Genomic DNA, 18938 nt, shown 5'->3' with positions numbered 1-18938 from the left:
GCAGACAGCACAAAAATAATGAGGGGGTAGAGAAATAAATCTTAAAGAAAAAAAAGCCAATTCCTAAGTCCCGCCCCCTGCGATTCTAATTCTGCACCGTGGGGTGGGGCCAGGAATGTGCAGTCTAACAAGCTTCCCCGGTGATTCTGAGGCAGAGGTCCTCAGACGGCAATATAAGAAACAGTGTTGAAGGGTTGGGGTGAAGCCACTACTACCAAACAACTATCAGCTACAAAAGAGCTTATTTTTATAAATATAATGGAACTCTGAAATCCTCTGAGCAAAGATTATCACTTGGAGACACTTATTCTTCATTCCAATAAGATTACTTATTTTCCAGTGGATCCATTTCACCTTCCTCAGGTTTTCAAGCTTCGACCTATCATCACATCAGCACACACAGACCGCATGTTGTCAGCCTGTGTTTAACGTTTAAAAATGTATAATTTATATCATCTCTGGACCAATCAAATGAATCACAGGTACAATTAATTCTTAAACAATTAACCCACAAATCATTTCTGTTTGACTTTGCGAGCTGTTTTTATAGTGTGAACAAGTGTATAAATACCTGAATTTCTCATTTTAAAAACCCAGTATAGTTCCCAAGGTGAGCATCATCTATGCTTCCCATAATACTGCAAAAAAAAAAAAAGATCAATGACTGAAACTCTAAGTTTGCAGTTCACGTATTCTATATGACTGAAGGGATTAATTGCTCAGGTTTAAGATAATTTATCTTGTAATTTTTGCTGGATATAGTTAAAGACATGTATTCATGTCCATAGAACTCAAAATCAGTGTTTGCTATGAGGATTGACTATGTTCAGCCTGTGTAGAAAATGGTCACATAGCACTGTGGTTAGCTCAAGTCCCTCATAGTCACCACCAGACCTCTTGGGTGTCAAAGCATGTCTCAAAGATCTCACCAAAGGATAAACTCTTCTCTGTTTCTGCCACAAAGGGAAGTCATTCCTTCAAAAACCACTGCAGTCTTCCACAACAAAATAACCCCTTCCCTTTTGTCAAGTGCTTCAAGAAAAGTAATTTGGCTAGTATTGAGCTGCTAATATCAGTGCTTCAAAAGGTGGGGTGGGAATTGCTAGTGTTACCCTGCAGTGTGTCCCAGTATTGAGCAATTCTTACTATTCTCTTCTGTCCTTCTCTTCTCTCCCTGCTCCAACTCCCTGCTAAGTCTTCTCTCATTTCGTTTCCTACTCAGTGGTAGCACACAGAATGCATCAATAGGAGTCATATAAGAACAGGCACAAAGGATTAGAAAATAATTTGAAAAAAAGTAGATTGGGGGAGTAATAACTCCCTGTCTCTTAAGTGTGGGTTGTGCATAGAGACTTTGTTTCCAAGAGTACAGTATGGAAGGGGGTGGGGGAGAATGTCTTAATAGTGAAGACACCTGACAATCACTACTTCAGCCAGGTGATCAAGGTCAACATCAACAGTGATAGATCATTTTGATATTAAAAAAACTGGGGGGAAGCGAATTTGGCTCAACTGTTAGAGCATCTGCCTACCATATGGGAGGCTCAGGATTCAAACCCAGGGCCTCCTGACTTGTGTGGTGAGCTGGCCGACGTGCAGTATTAATGCATGCAAGGAGTGCTGTACCATGCAGGGGTGTCCCCTGCATAGGTGTGCCCTACGCGCAAGGAGCGCGGCCCCATAAAGAGAGTCGCCCCATGTGAAAAAAGCACAGCCTGCCCAGGAGTGGTGCCGCACACACGGAGAGCTGACGCAGCAAGATGATGCAACAAAAAGAGACACAGATTCCCGGTGCTGCTGACAAGAATGCAATCAGACATACACAGAGAATGGACACAGAGAGCAGACAACGGGGTGGGGGTGGGGGGAGAGAAATAAATAAAAATAAATCTTTAAAAAACAAACCAGGGAAGCAGATGTGGCTCAAGCAGTTGGCGTGCTTGCCTACCATATGGGAGCTCCTGGGTTTGGTTCCAGTGCCTCCTAAAGAAGACAAGCAAGACAGCAAGCTAACAAAATGGGCTGGTGCGGCAAGCTGACACAAGGTGAGACAAGGAGACACAATGAGGAAAGGCAATAAGAGACACAACAAGCAGGGAGCAGAGGTGGCTCAAGTGATTGGGTGCTTCCCTCCCACATGGAAAGTTCTGGGTTCATTTCCTAGTGCCTCCTAAAAAAAAAGAAGCAGAGACAGAGAGCACACAATGAACAGAGCAGACAGCAAGCACAAACAAGAGAGAAATAAATCTTTAAAACAAAACGAAACAACAAAAAACATTATCTTTGCGCAAGTATTCACAGTAGAGATGGAGTTTGTATCCAAGTATATTGGCTCTACTTCTTGATGAAAAATTATAATACAATACTAATCAAAAGTGCAACCCCAAAGTATTGAACAATATATTGTTTAAGCACACATGCATTTGCAATAGAAATATTTTTATAATTTTATAATTTGTAAAAGTGATGGAAATCATATGAGATAACCACCAGAATGGCTAAAATAGAAGACTGACAATACCAAACATGAGTGAAGATGTAGGGCCACTGGAAAGCTCATACACTGCCGGTGGGGCATTAAATGGCACAATTACTTTGGAAAACTGTTTGGTAGTTTCTTAAAAACTTAAAAACACGTCTACCCTTTGACGCAGCAATTTTACTCTTAGGTATTTATTCAAGAGAAATGAAAACATATGTTCACAAAAAACTTGTATAAGAATGTTCAAAGCATCTTTATTCATGATAGGAAAAAAAACAGAAAATAAACCAAATGGCCATTAACAAGTTAATGCATAAGCAAGCTGTGGTACATCCATGAAATGGAATATTATTCAGAAATGAAAAAGAGCAAACTATTAAAACATGCAACATCATGAGCAAATCTCAAAAACAGGCTGAATGAAAGCAGACAGGCAAAAAAAAAAGGATATACTAGATGATTCCATTTATATCTATGGTGACAGAAATCAGATCAGTGGTTGCTTTTGAGACTGGAAATTGATTAGAAAGGGGCATGAGCAAATTTTCTGAGGTGATGGTTAATATCTTTATAGGAGTTATATGGGTATATGCATTTGTAAGAACTGATAACACTATAAAATTAAGATCTATGCATTTTGCTATATGTAAATTATACCTGACAAAAATGTCTTAGAAAAAAATCAGTTGAAATTCATTTATTTTCTAATTGGCAGTAAATTACTGAAGTATTTTTTAAAAATGCAGTGCATGTGCTTTATTTGAGAAAACACCAACCTCTCTGAAATTAAAAAAAAAATTATATTGAAATATTTGGCCTTATAGCAATAAAGTCATTTAGGCACTGAAGGGGGGAGGGGGAGACATGAAAGGATCAACAGAATATTTAGCATGGCGATAACATGGGGTGGGGGAGTGCTGGGACGTGGGTTAAGGGAGGAACATATAGATATAAGATGTTGTGGCAGTTTGAGGTTCTTTCTGAATTCCAAAAAAAGGGATTATGTTTGTAAACTGGCCTGTTCCTCTGCCTTAATCCCCTTTAATTATATTAGTTTCAGCTGCAATGTCTTTCATTAAATTATGTTAAGATTAGGACTTTGATTTGACCACATCCATAGGGAGTACCTCAGTTTAAGTCCCTGCCCCTCTTGGTGGGCTATATAAAGAGACACTCACTCAAGAAGCACACAGAAGAAGAAACACACAAGAAGATATGGAAGGAGAGAAATTTGGTCATTTTGGCCTTCCATTTGATGGAATGGAGAAGGCTCAAAGAGCTAAAGCCCTGGGAAGAGAGACGAACCCTATGCCAGCCTATAGCTGAGATGGGAAGACACTGGGCCCATGGAGCCTCAAGAGGAAGAATTAAGGAGGGACCAGGCAGAGGTCATCACAATCTTGCTTTAATACGTGGCAATGGACTTTGGTGAGGAAGTAATCTTGCGTTGCATTCTTTAGGATCTAGTAACTCTAACCTTCTACACCAAATAACCTTTATAAAAGCCAACAGATTTCTGGTACTTTGCATCAGCATCCCCATGACTGACTAATACTGATGTTTTATGTTTTTTTTTGGTTTTGCTTTGTTTTAAATGAATGCTTAACCCTCTTATCTAATTTTTTTGGCATGGAAAACAATTGATGGTAGGCAGTGTAGCTCAGTGGTTGACTGCCAGCTCCCTACATACATATAAGGTCCCAGGTTCAATCACTGGCCCTGGTACCTCCAAACCATGGCCCCCGCCCCCGCAAGAAAAAATTGAGATTTAATTCAAAAACTACACAATTCACACATTCAAATGAATGTGTTTTGTTTTTAGCATATTTGCAAGGTTGTACAATCATCACCACTATCTAATTCTAAAGCATTTTCATCATTCCAAAAAGAAATCCTGTACCCATTAGCAATTTCTTCCCATTCCCTTTCCCCCCAGTCCCTGGCAACCACTAACCTACTTTCTGTATCTATGGATTTGCCTATTCTGGACATTTCATATTAATGAAACTATACAATATGTGGTCTTTTGTGCCTGGCTTATTTCAACTCGCATAATGTTTTTATGGTTCACCCATATTGGAACATGATTCAGTATTTAATTTCTTTTTATGGATGAATATTCTACTGCATGACTATACCACATTTTGCTTATACGTTCAATCACCTAATGGGCATTTGGGTTGTTTCCACTCTTTGGCAACTATGAATAATGCTGCTATGAACATTTTGTGCATAAATTTTTGTGTGGATGTAAGTTTTATTTCTTTTGGGTATATACCTAGGAGTGCTGGATCATATGGTAATGCTATGGTTAATCATTTGAAAAACTGCCAGGCTGTTTTTCAAAGCAGCTACATCATTCTACATTCCCACCAGGAAATAAGAAAGTTCCAATTTCTCTACTTCATCAATAATTGGTATAGTCCATCTTTTTTATTATAGCTATTATAGGGGGTGTGAAGTGGTATTCTTTTATGTTTTAGTTGTTGAATTGAGTGGTAAGTTCATGGGCATGTGTTACATATAGCATTATGATTTAGCCAATATATGTTATTAAGTTCTGTGTATAAATATATCTATTTTTAAAAGGATAAACAGGGCTATGAGATTGGACTAAAAAGGAAGAAGAGTATAAGAGAAAGGGGAAGATTTTGGAATAGTAAGCAGACTGAAGAACAAAAACATGGTTATGTTGGTGAAGTACAAAATAAAGGATAGGAGGAATGAGCAGTAGAAGGAAAGAAGGAGTTTAGAAAAGAAACAGGAGAAATGAGCTATCAAATTATGAAAGATGAAGCCAGGTCTGAAAAGGCAATATATGGTATGATTCCAACTACATGACATTCTGGAAAAGGCAAAACTACAGGGACAATGAAAAGATCAGTGGTTGCCGTGGGTTGTAGGGGTGGGGTGGCAGTGGAGGTCATGAAGAGGTGGCACACAGGGCATTTTTAGGGCAGTGAAAGTACAAACCGTTCTTTATGAAAATGAAATGGTAGATACATGACATTATGTATTTGTCAAAACCTACAGAAGAGTACGACACAAAGAGTGAACCCTACTATAAATTATGGGCTTGTTTTAGTTAAATAATAATGTATCAACATTAGTGACCAATTGTAACAAATGTACCACATTAATGCAAGCTGTTAATAACAGCAGAAACTGTGTGTAGGGAGAGAGATATGAGATCTGTGCTTTCTGTACTCTTCTGTCAACCCAAAAAAATTCTAAAAATTAAAGTTATTGAAAAAGAAACTACTTGATGGAAATTAAAAATGAAATAGGCAGAATTTAAAAAGAAATATGTACATATATTTTTATAATTTAAAAAATTCTGGGAAACGGACTTTGGCCCAGTGGTTAGGGCGTCCGTCTACCATATGGGAGGTCCGCGGTTCAAACCCCGGGCCTCCTTGACCCATGTGGAGCTGGCCATGCGCAGTGCTGATGCGCGCAAGGAGTGCCGTGCCACGCAAGGGTGTCCCCTGCGTGGGGGAGCCCCACGCGCAAGGAGTGCGCCCGTGAGGAAAAGCCGCCCAGCTTGAAAAGAAAGAGCAGCCTGCCCAGGAATGGCACCGCCCACACTTCCCGTGCCGCTGACAACAACAGAAGCGGACAAAGAAACAAGACACAGCAAATAGACACCAAGAACAGACAACCAGGGGAGGGGGGGAAATTAAATAAATAAATAAATCTTAAAAAAAAAAAAAAATTCTATGGAAACTGTCCTTAAAATAAGATTTTCCTTTATTTAGGATGATACAAGTTCAGTCTTGCCCTCTTTCAAAGTTCATTTCTCCTTCAGAAGTATTAAAACCAACAAATATCTCTCTATATTTATTTAACTACCCCAAATACGGCTTCCCAAAGAATATAGTTTCAAATCCAGCAACTGGCCTCATCTCTTAATACTCTACTCTTACTTCCCTAAACTCTAGGCACTGGGTGTCTAGCTGGTCCCACTGCAGGGCTTTGTATATCTTCCCTTTGCCTGGGATCCTCTTTTCCAGGTCTTCTCATGGCTTGCTCCTACCATTCATTCATGTCTGCAAAAATGGAAGCCCAAGAGAAACCTTCCTGACAACACTATCTGAAATGGCTTACCATATATCCTTGTCCTGACTTTAACATAGAAAAAATATTTGATTCTCTATAATCAAATACATGTAAATTAAGAATACAAGGAGATAACAGTTTCAGCTGTCAAATTAGAAATTATAACAAAACTGGTGGAGTGGGATTAGAAGAGTAATTTTACAAATGCTCACATAAACTACTTCAACTTTTATGGAAAATAATTTAACAATATGATTTAAAGACTTCAAGAAAGCATATTTCCTTAATGCAGTCAGTTAATTTTAGGAATTTACCTGAAGGAATTTACCAGAAGGTGGGCAAGGATTTATAGATTTGAATGTTCACTGCAACACAATTTATAATAGTGAAAATTAGAATATACTTCTATGTAAAAAATAGAGAAATATTTTAAATTTCATAATCCGTTAATATGACAGTAACCTATAAAGCTGTTGAAAATCATGCTTTCCAAGTATTTAAGAGAATATACTCATAAAATATGCTAAGTTAAAAAACAGAATAGGTGGTGTATGTGGTTCAAGCAGTTGAGTGCCTGACTTCCACATGGGAGGTCCCGGGTTCAGTTCTGGGTGCCTAAGGATCAAAAAAAGCAGACAATGAGCAGACAACAAGCAAAATACAATAAGCAGACAAAGAGCAAAAAAAAAACTAAAAAATGAGCAGACAAGCACAAACAAGCAAAAACAAAGAGCAAAAAAGATAAGGGAGCCATGGGGGGATTAAGAAAAAAGAATATGTAAGCATGCCTAATCTACATACTAGATATATACAAATATAAATATGTAATATAATAAAAATAAGAAAGCACATATAGTCCAAAATTGGCTCTCAAAATTAGTGTATCTCAGAATAACCTGGAGAATTTATCAAAATCACAAATGTCCTGGGTCTTACCAAGATCTACAGAATTGGAATCTGAAGTTGCCTAGGAACCAGGAATATGGACACTTACACAATTACACTCTTATCACTAGTTGTCCTTGTACCATTATTTTATCTTACGTGTTTGTCTCCCTTGCCAGAAAGTAGGCTCCAAGTGGAAGCCATGAACTACTCTGATAAGAAAAGCGGGAGGCAGAAGGAGAAGGAAGGCAATCTTGAAACCTTGGAGGGGCCAGGGGGGCAGGACAGTTGAAGGGAAGGAGGGCAGAGAGATAACCAGGTGGCTGTCCAGACTAGGCAAGAGGTTCCTAGGGGAAGGTTTTCAAGGAAAATGCTAGGTGATACAAGCCACCCCATTCCTTTCTCCATCAATATTAAAGATTTCCTAACTTCTCACTTATGTCTGGATGACAGGACTTTTGAAGGTGAGTGGGAAGAAAAGCTGAGGAGAATGAAGAGGGATGATAAAGGCTGTCAGTGGGTTGGCAGCCATTGTCAATGCTTACCCTGCGAAGCGTATTTTTCACGGAAAATCTTATAGGTTTTTCTGTGGGCATCGTTGAGGGTCTGGAGACGTGCAGCTCTTGATTGCTGGTGAGGAAATTCCATGATCACTTCCTCCAAGTCACTAAAAGTGAACCAGATCCCAACTAGGTCACCAAAGGAATGGAAGGCAAATGTGGCATAGTCAGCAAAGAGGTCAGCAAAAGCTTCACTTCCCTGGACAGCACTGGCAGGTAGGGTCTGGTGGTGCAGGACAACCAGAGGCTGAAGCTGTGCAGCCAACAGGGCCTCCAGGAGTTTCCTGTAGCACTGCACCGTTTCCTCATCTGGATTCTTGGAGCTTCCTGTGGGGAGAAGTTGTGCCCACGGCAGAAGTACTTTATAATGGGTGATCTTGCTGGCATGAACACTGCTGAAATATTCCAGCAGGTAAGCAGGCAGTGGCTGGCGACAAACATAGATGTCCTTGTCATCTGCTGCAAAATTAGAATTCTGGTTTCCTAGTGGACTGCTCAGCTTGTGCAACAAGTCATTTGTTAGAGGACCAGCAGCTGAAATGAAATTTCTATCTGATTCCCACTCTAACCCCCAACACAAAAAGCTGAGGAGGACAGTGAAGACTAAATTCCAAGCCAGGTCCATGTTCAAGAACTGTGTGAAGAATTTGGAATCCTTACTTTTTAACTACAGCTGAGGTTGTAAAATAAGTGATTATTAACACTTAACTGAGCTGATAATGAAATCAGTACATGGCTCACCGGTGTAATATTTAATAATTTAAGGACCATAAGAGATAATACAAGTCTCAAATTTTCCACTTTCCTTCCCTACAAATTATTTGAAATTTTGACATAAAAATGCCTTGCCAAACTTTTTCCCTTTAAAAATAAGTAAACAATGAACATATATGAAAAACTTGCAAAATCACCTTTACCCACTCCCCCCATCCCCCATAAGGGGGTTACACTAGGATAACACTTTTAACAAAGTGTTTCCTTTAAGTTAGGTCTATATTTTTGTTTATATCCACAGAACAGCTGTGTCACAATTTACATATTCCCTTATGATGGACATGTTAGGGTTTGGTTGAAAAAAATGCATTATATATACAAATCAACTGAAAACTTACAACACTCAAGTCTTCCCATTAAGGAACATGTTATGTCTATCTACTTTCTTGAATACTGCTAATTTTCTTCATAGACATCTCAAACATGCTCCATCATGTGTAAGCGATTTTACCTCTGAGTACCATGTAGAAAAAAGGGCATGTGGAAATGTAAGCATATTTATTCAGACTTTTCACTAATGACTGTACAGTTCTCCGGAGTGCCCATTCTCACAAGTGGTAGGTTGGGGAGGGAAGGACAAATTCAGCAATTAATCCTTTCTGTAAACATTTGATGAAATTAAAGTTCAAATTTCTGTCAGGACTGTTTCTCTACTCATTTTCCTTACCAAGAAGGGAAAGTGCTAGGACCTTTTCCTAATAGAAGCGGGAGAGGACTCTTTCTTGCTGTCTTCTGAATCTTTCCTGAATGCTCTGCATCTTGCCTGTTACTGAATGATCTACCAGGGAACCCCTACCTGCTATGTCTTATGCTATGTCCCCAAACCCCCTCTGCAGGAAGTCTGAGATTCTGCACCTCTGTTTCCTGATCCCAATGTCAAGGCCTCTCCTAGGTTACTGAGAAACACACTTTTGGTAGCAGTTCATATCCTTCATTTGCTGTGTATCTTCTCTATTCATTCCCAGCCCCTGGTTGTTTTAAATATGATCTTTAATACGAACCAGAGGAAAGTAAAAAGGTATCATGTAAACTCACATGTCACACATAAATGCATTCCCTAATAGCCCTGCAGACCCCAGAATGCCATCTGTTATTGAAAGCTGCACTAGCAGAAACTGCTACATCATGAACACATCCATCATAGTTCAGTTTCAGGAACTCTGAATATCATAAACTAATAATTTTTCCTGAAAGAAAGCCATAAAATTTGGGGACAGCTTGTAACACAGAAAATGACATACTTCTTTTAAAAAAGCAGTTGGGGGAAACGGACTTTGGCCCAGTGGTTAGGGCGTCCGTCTACCACATGGGAGGTCTGCGGTTCAAACCCCGGGCCTCCTTGACCCCTGTGGAGCTGGCCATGCGCAGTGCTGATGCGCGCAAGGAGTGCCGTGCCACGCAAGGGTGTCCCCCGCGTGGGGGAGCCCCACGCGCAAGGAGTGCGCCCGTGAGGAAAAGCCGCCCAGCGTGAAAAGAAAGTGCAGCCTGCCCAGGAACGGCGCCGCCCACACTTCCCGTGCCGCTGACGACAACAGAAGCGGACAAAGAGACGCAGCAAATAGACACCAAGAACAGACAACCAGGGGAAGGGGGGAAATTAAATAAATAAATAAATCTTTAAAAAAAAAAAAAAAAAAAAAGCAGTTGGAAAACAATGCTGAGAAATTACCCTTAGGGCACAGAAGGTAAAGAAGTTAAAGGGTGATGGAAACAAGAGCCAAACACAAAACACACACACAGAATGGGAAGTAACCTTGAAAAGTCATCTGAGATCTCTTAGCTTTTCATACTTAACCATAATGCCACACTTTGATCCTCTCACCCCAGATTAAATAAAAAGGGTGAAAATAATCAGAGTAGAAACAAATCCAACAATCACAGAATAAGTCATTTTATTTTGATGAATAAGAGCAGCAGTTACCAATGGGGAAAAAGTTATTTCTCCAATAATATACCACAAAGTATAATAAGAATGGAACTTCTACACATGAAAGCAAAGGTCTTAGCTACCTAATCCACACATTATTGGGTCCCAACATCATTTGGACAAGAAGCACACTTAAAATGTTGAAGCCTGTAGTGGTATAAAAGCACATGACAGGAACTATCAACACTGGTTCTTGTCAAAATAAATCTTTCTGAAAAACCTCACTCACAGAAACATTCCTCTCACTAAGAGTTTCCTCTAGGCTCCAGGTCAGGAGGTAAAATGCTGTTGATGTTTATCACTCCCCACTTGGTCAGTTCCGGTCAGTTAGTTTCAATATCTCAATCTTCAAGTAGGTAGTTAGGGTTAACTACCAAGTAGGGATCTTCTTCATAGCTCTCACTTCCATCTGTGGAGCCTTTCAATCCAGCTTGGGTGAGCTCAATTAGAACATGATCCTGTGAAGCACAAACATTTGTCCTCAGGTCTCCAACAGTATTATAAAAATGCCCAGATACACAAGAATGTTTAATACTGCCATTTTATTTCATTTCTCTCAAGAAACTCCTAGAAAAGAATTATCTTAAAATAACTATCAATGTTCTGATAAAACCTTCTTCCCATTTGGACACTGACCTTTTCATACCATAAACCCTTTTTGAAAATTAAGAAATATAAACTCAATAGACATCATGATTTTAATATGCTTTGCTGGCACAGCACATCAAGTGCTACAAATATAATTTTGAAAAAAGGAGGAATAATTTATTTTTTTTAAGATTTTGCAAAATCCCCTGATATTTAAAACTCTCTTTACTTTTTCTCATTATTTCTTAATTTTTAATTAAAGCCACTGAACTCTTTCATAAACCATCATAATCTAATTTAGTTTGAAGTAAAATCTAAAGATAATTCACCTGGAAATTTTTTTTTTTCACCTTGAGCTAATAAAAAGAGCATGCCATTTGCTTAAAATCTTGATAGCAGATCTCAAGCCTAAGCTATACCTATATGTAGTCTAAAATTTCCAAAAATAAGGACTCCTAACCAAGTCCAAACAAAGGAAATCAAGAAATACTGATTTGATCCTTCTTAGGTTTTTTTAAAAACCACGCAGTGTGAGCACCAATACTGCTAAGAGTGGATGCTTCCAAACACTCCCCCTATGTAAAATACTTTCACAGAAACACTTCTAATCAGCTCAGTACTAGCTCTCTGATCTTCTGTAGCAAGTTAGCTCAGGTGGTTAGCCAAACTTAAAAATGTAATCCCAGCGAGTAGATATAACTCAAGCAGTTGAACACCTGCTTTTCACGTATGGGATACCAGGTTTGATCCCTTGTACCGCCAAAAAACAAACAAATGAACATGAAGTGCTTGCTCTGACAGCACATGTACTAAAATTGGAAAGATACAGAAAAGATTAGCATGGCACTTGCACAAGGCTGACATGCAAATTCGTGAAGCGTTCCATAAAAAAAAAGAAAAGAAAAAGGAACCCGAAAACCAACTTTCATTGGGGAGCGGATGTAGCTCAGTGATTGAGGAGCTGCTTCCCATGTATGAGGTCCTGGGTTCAATCTCTGGTGCCTCCTTAAAAAAAAAAAAAAAAAAAAGTAACCCCAAGTTTAGATCAGTTAGCTTCACAGTCCCAAGGTGGTTTTCTTGTGTGGGCCATTTTATTTCACATTGATCTGAAAGGGCATTACAGAGGGAAGGGCCTGGCCTGGCCTGGCACATACACAATTCCCATTCTTAGAAAGACAACTCGGAGCATGTGCCTACCTCAATTATGTTTTACTTTCAAATATAGTTTTAAAATACTTATCTAAGCTGTTCTCTACCTTCCTATCCCCAAAACACAGTCCTATAATCATACAGCAATCTACTTCTATATGTAAACAGTTTTTCAGATGGCACAATTCTAATACAGAACATCCACAATATTTCTATAGGGAACACTGTATGAAGTGAATTGGCATGATGGCTGAATCTCTGGCATTTGAGCAGGTAGTTCAATCCCTGAACAAATACTTGTTCCCTCTATGTGCCAGGTATCATTGTAGGTACTTAGGATACAGTGGTTAACAAAACAAAGTCTCTACCCTCATGGAGCTTGCACTCTAATAGGGAGACAAACTAAATACCTAAATGGAAGAAAATATACCAGGCAGTAATAAGCATGATGAAAAAAAGAACTCGTTAAGGAGATAACATTACAGCAGGCTACTATTTCAGACAGGATAGACAAGAAAAGCCTCTTGGGAAGCGGACTTGGCCCAATGAGATAGGGCGGCCGCCTACCACTTGGAAGGTCCACAGTTCAAACCCCGGACCTCCTTCACCCTTGTGGAGCTGGCCCATGCGCAGTGCTGATGCGTGCAAGGAGTGCCGTGCCACGCAGGGGTGTCCCCCGTGTAGGGGAGCCCCACATGCAAGGAGTGCACCCCGTAAGGAGAGCCACCCAGTACGAAAGAAAGTGCAGCCTGCCCAAGAATGGTGCTGCATACATGGAGAACTGACACAAGATGACACAACAAAAAGAAACACAGATTCCCGTGCCGCTGATGGGGGGGAGGACAGAAGGGGAGAGAAATAAATAAATAAATCTTTAAGAAAAAAGAAAAAGGAAGAGGCCTCTTTGAGTAGGTAACATCTGAGCAGATATCAGAATGGAGGCTATCTGGGGAAAGAGACAGGAAAGGTGCAAAGGCTCTCATGTTTTTGTGTCTAGGGAACAGCAACAAGGCTAGTGCCACTGGGGTAAAATAGGCAAGGGGAAAGAGGTGGGCAGGAGCTGAATTATTATGGTTCTGGATGCCATGGTATGTTAGATTTCATTTCAAATGTGAAGGGAAGTACTGGAATGTATTGGATCTGGGTAGTAAAGGATTTAAATAATGGATTCTTTAAATTCTTAAAAAGATTTATTTATTTATTTACACCCCCCCCCAACCGGTTGACTGCTCTGTGTCCATTCGCTGTGTGTTCTTCTGTGACTGCTTCTCTCCTTATCAGCGGCATCGGAAATCTGTGTTTCTTTTTGTTGTGTCATCAGCTCTCCATGTGTGCCGCACCACTCCTGGGCAGGCTGCACTTTTTTGGCACTGGGCGGCTCTCCTTACAGGGCTCACTCCTTGCTGGTGGGGCTTCCCTACATGGGGGACACCACTGCGTGGCAGGGCACTCCTTGCGTGCATCAGCACTGCGTGTGGGCCAGCTCCACGTGGGTCAAGGGGGCCCAGGGTTTGAGCCACGGACCTCCCATGTGGTAGGTGGATGCCCTACCCATTGGGCCAAATCTGTTCCCTGATTAATGTTTTAAAAAGATCTGTCTGGGAATTGGATTTGGCTCAATGGATAGAGCATCCGCCTACCACATGGGAGGTCCAGGGTTCAAACCCAGGGCCTCCTGACCCCTGTGGCGAGCTGGCCCACGCACAGTGCTGATGCACACAAGGAGTGCCCTGCCACGCAGGGGTGTCCCCTACGTAGGGAAGTCCCACAAGCAAGGAGTGAGCCCCGTAAGGAGGGCTGCCCAGAGCCAAAAAAGTGCAGCCTGCCCAGGAGTGGCGCCACACACACGGACAGCTGATGTAGCAAGATCACGCAACAAAGAGACACAGACTCCTTGTACCACTGATAAGAATACAGACATAGAAAAACATGCAGTGAATGGACACAGAGAGCAGACAACTGGGGGGGGAAGGGGAGAGAAATAAAAATAAATAAATCTTTAAAAATTAAAAATTAAAAACATTAAAAAAATAAAAATAAAAAGATCTATCTAGCTGCTGGACAGAAAGCAAATACAAAAGAGGACAGTTAGGAGGCTCCTACAGAAGTCCAGGCATGGCAGCTTGTGTGGAAGTAGTGAAGGTGGTAAGAGGAAAAGCGAAAATATGCACACACTGAAGGCAGGGCTCACAGGACTTGCTGCTGAAGACAGGGAATTGTGAAGGGGAAAGTGGAATGAGGAAATAAGGATGATCCCAAGGTGTTTATTCTATAGCAATTAAGCAAATGAGAACACAGAGTTTGAGTGTGGGGGGGTGACTGTTTCTTAATGAACATGTTGTAATCTATCTATTAGTTTTGCAAGTAGGCAGTGGCTATATACACCTGGAGTTTAGAGGAGGGAGGTAAGGGCTGGGATATAAAGTTGGGAGTCATCAGGTTTAAATTAATTTAGGTAATGAGCATAAACAGAGTAGGTCTGAGGACTAAGGATGGTGCACTCCATTTAAGAAATCAGAAAAGGGGAAAAGATGTGGCTCAAGCGGTTGAGCGCCTCCTTCCCACATGGGAGTTCCCAGGTCTGGTTCCCAGTGCCTCCTAAAAACAAAGACAACAAGCAAACAAATGAAAAAACCAATTCAGGGGAGCTGATAAGGCTCGGTGGGTAAGCACTGGCTTCTTGCTTAGGAGGTCCTGTTACCTCAAAAAGAAAAAGAAGAGATAGCTTCAGGAAAAGAGACTAAGAAGGAATAGCCAATGAGAGAGGAAAAAACACAGAATATGGTGACTCAGAAGTTGAGTAAAGAAAATAATTCTAGAACGAGTGATCAACTGAAAAATGCTGCCAAAAGGTAAAGTTCTGAGAAGGACCAATTGATCTGTAAACTGTACAGGACTGGGAGAAGAGGATATACAAAGTTTTAGTATAGACATGCCTTTTTATAAGGGGAGATAAAGAACAAAGGTAATAGGTATGGGGTGGTGGGTAGAATTAGGATCCCTCAAACATTTTTACACTGATGGGAGTTATCTTTTAAAGAGCAGATAACTGGTGTTGCAGAAATGGGTATAAGCCAGAGCAAAGTTCAAGAGCAGGCATGAGGGGAGAGGATCCTTTCTACAAGTCAAGGGTTGGCCTTACGTAGGAGGAGAAATAGGTGACTATCCCTTTTTTGACACGATGGACTTAGATGCAGGTATACCTAGTGACAGTAGAGTTAAGAAGTTCTTTTCTAACTACAATTTTCTCTGTGAAATAAGACACATGGTTATTAACAAGTCAAGGTTAACACAGAAAAAATGAGAAAGGGGATGGATGTTACAATTTGACTAGAGAAGGTATGGAATGGTCTTCTAGGAGAGTGGGAGAATGAACTGGCTAGGAAAAAGTAATAGTATTGGGTAGCATCATTGTGAGGCTGAAAAGGAAAAGCAAAGAATTGTCCAGTGGTCATGAATATAAGATGAGACTGGGCAAACGATTACATGCTTTTTTCCAGTTACCTTTAAACAAAGCTGGGGTTTTGAAGTTGCAAGTTTCATTAAATGAACCTCAATAAACAGTTCACTAAGGAATCTAAGCAGATGTAAGCCATGAATTCCCTCCATCATTAAAATTTGAGCAAGTGCAACTCTGTACGTACATAGTGTGTGAGCCGATGAATTACTTTCTCTATGATTCTCTTTTTATTTATAAGTTCCTCTTCAGAGTCTATTTCTGATTCAATTTCCTTCAAGTACCAGTTAACAAGCTCATTCCTCTTTAATGCTGACTCATCCTCTTCTGCAAAACAAAACAAAAAAAAAAACAAAGCAAAAACCCCATTTAAAAAGATTCAACATTTCTCTGGCAAACTGTATTACCAATCCTTAGAGTATGTCACAATATTAATGTACAGTTTAGATAACAATCAATCTGTCAAAAAGTATATCAACTGGAATAAGGTTTATAATGTTCCAGCAAAGCCAAAAATAACCTGCCATATTACTTGTAATACAAGCGTGCCTAACTTGATCCTGACAAGAAAAATCTAATGAAATAGAGTAATAAGAAACAAATTTCTTAACGCTATTTAAAGCTTTTCCTTCATTTTTATAATTCATCACATATGAGAATATTTGCTAACAGCAAGTGAAAGCATAAATTAGGATTAGAGCAATGCAAGCAAAGTTTCCTGAACGTAGTTTTTTCTCTACGGAAAGGGGAAGACTACGCAATAAAGTCAATTAGAAGAGAAATTCAAGGTTATTCACTCAAAGTTTCCAATTTCTTCTAGCAAGGTTTACTAAAACCAAATTAACTGTCTGCTGCTCAAAACTCCACAATAAAGCTCTAAGAATAAATAAGATAATAGTGTAACAGTTACAGAAATAAAGTGCCCTAAGAGAAAACTCCACCTAGTCTTGATTCTAGAAATTGCTAATAAAACCACAAAATCAAAGCAGGAAAATTCTAGCTTTACTGATACTGATGCCTTTGAAAAGTTTTATTATGCTCGTATTGAAATTTCAGTCATTTATCCAAATGCTCTTGGATAAATGACTTCCTTGGTTTAAAGCTCTGTTCCCTGTGTTAGAAAACATCTGTCTACCTAAGGATTAAGAATTAATAACTCACTTGGCCAGGTCAAAAATATCTTTTTTTTTTTTAAATGAAAGAATGAAGACACAATAGCAAACTGTCTGTGTGCTAATCATATTTTTGCTCCACCAGTGGTTTTACCATGTCTAAAATTTAGTTGTAGGAGGGACAAAGAACGACATAATCATGAATTCTTCTACTTCTTTTATTCAAACCCATAATTTTCAATTTACCTGTGAAATATATTTCTCAGAGACTTAAAGCCTTTGGATTGTTTCTATGCCAGGTGAGCCCTGCAATCCAGCAGATATGCAGCTAAATTCCCACTCTCCAGTTCTTTGAGTCTGCCCTGGACAACTAACAAAAGAATGATGATGGAACAGCCCCATCCTAAAAGCAAGGAGTATCTTCAACTGCAAGCAAAACATTTCCATTTAGTGAGTGGATGTAGTTAAAGTGGTTGACCATTCCTCTGCCCCATAATATCTACATCCTGTCTCAGCCTGAAGCAGAGTGGACATAGTCCCAAATCCCTCAAGACTGAGGAATGAACAAAAATAAGGGGGGAGTGTAACCACTGACTAAAGTAGATTTATTGTTATTTGTAGTTATTATCTTGTGTTAACTGGGTAACTTGCAACACTGATACAAAAAAATAAATTTTTAAATAAAATAAAAAAGAAAATGAATTAAAATGTGAAGAAAACATGACCCTCCCCAAAACCTCTTTAGTGAGAAGGGAAAAGGATATAACCTGATCTCTGTCCTAGTGGCCTCTCTGTTGCCTCCTCTTCTCTCACTGGTCTAGAGACCACAGGGGAACAAGGACAGAAGTGATAGGGCTCAAAACTTCTGTAAGCTAAGACAGTCTCTCAAGCTTTCTTCCTCCATAGCAGATCAGACACCATGAAGATAGAATAAACCCAGAAGCCAGCATATTGATTCATCCTTGGAACTTTTAAATAAGAATTACCTTGATAGCTAGATACCAGAAGTTCATACTCCTTGATTTAATCATTTTCCTTCTGCTTTGAGGCTAACTATAGGTTGATAAAAATTGAAATAGCAAGGTAAAGCAGGTGTACTAATGTCCGGATATCATACACTACCTAAAGAGATGAAGATTTTACTCCTTTTCCATCTGTTTTAAATAAATCCGTGTAAAGAGTAATAATTTTCCATCTGTAAAAAACCTAAGTTCTTTTTTGTTATTGGATCTCAAACTCTACTTAAAAAAAAAAAATTAATGTAGGTAAAAGAAGTAAACAAAATTATCCATAAACCTTTCTCTGACATTTTAATTTTGGGGAAAGGTCCAGGCTAGCAAGTATGCTGATAATCTGTATATCTGCTTTCCTAAAATGAACTTGTCTAACAATTTATAATCTCTTCGGACAGAACACTATAATCATTAGCAATGAGAAGTGGCTTAAGCAAATACAACTTATGTAAATGCCTGATCATGTAAGCAGTACAGGTATAGACTCACCTTCTTCCATCTTCCTGAGGTGAAGCACAAGGAGGTTAGAGATTCGGCAGTACTCAGAGAAGCCCAGCCTTAAGGAAGCTTTGGGAACCGAATTTTGGTCTTCAATGTGGCCATTAATACCATTTACAGGTGCAGGACTGTCAGCATGACCTAAGTGAAAAATACACCATCTGAATCTTGTTTTTGTGCCCCCAACATTCCTAATCAAGTGTTTATAAATATACTACTTATATTCTAATACTAATTTTAAAGCAAGCATATAATTATGCACAGTATTTATTATGTTACAAGTAAATTACAAGCAAATTTGTAAGTGTTTCTAGTGAAGACTAATTTGAAAAGAATGTGAAGGATGGGAGATTTCATGATCCAAAAGTGAACTTGCAATATTATGCATAAAACTAAAAATCCTGGTATTTAATCATTCTAATGTACTTGAAAAT

At 39.4% G+C, this 18938-nt stretch overlaps 2 protein-coding genes and 1 non-coding gene across 3 annotated transcripts in view; 1 reads left to right on the top strand and 2 right to left on the bottom strand.

Moving 5' to 3' along the window:
- LCT (lactase) overlaps nt 1–9191 on the bottom strand; it is a 54277-nt gene extending 45086 nt beyond the window's left edge. The window contains exon 1 of the mRNA XM_004480158.4: nt 7972–9191. Coding sequence (XP_004480215.2) covers nt 7972–8611 — 640 coding nt within the window. The 5' untranslated portion in view covers nt 8612–9191. The remainder of the gene's footprint in view (nt 1–7971) is intronic.
- Nucleotides 9192–10635: 1444 nt separating this feature from the next.
- MCM6 (minichromosome maintenance complex component 6) overlaps nt 10636–18938 on the bottom strand; it is a 40673-nt gene continuing 32370 nt past the window's right edge. Inside the window, exons 15-17 of the mRNA XM_004480157.2 lie at nt 18496–18645; nt 16069–16208; nt 10636–11145 (exon numbers count right to left, since the gene is read on the bottom strand). Coding sequence (XP_004480214.1) covers nt 11029–11145; nt 16069–16208; nt 18496–18645 — 407 coding nt within the window. The 3' untranslated portion in view covers nt 10636–11028. The remainder of the gene's footprint in view (nt 11146–16068; nt 16209–18495; nt 18646–18938) is intronic.
- LOC111761076 (U6 spliceosomal RNA) lies at nt 12061–12167 on the top strand. Its single transcript, XR_002794545.1, has one exon. It is a non-coding gene; the product is annotated as a U6 spliceosomal RNA (small nuclear RNA).

This window comes from Dasypus novemcinctus, chromosome 7 (assembly GCF_030445035.2).
Source record: "Dasypus novemcinctus isolate mDasNov1 chromosome 7, mDasNov1.1.hap2, whole genome shotgun sequence".
Taxonomy (NCBI): Eukaryota; Metazoa; Chordata; class Mammalia; order Cingulata; family Dasypodidae; genus Dasypus; species Dasypus novemcinctus.
This window is presented reverse-complemented; position numbering and strand designations above follow the sequence as displayed.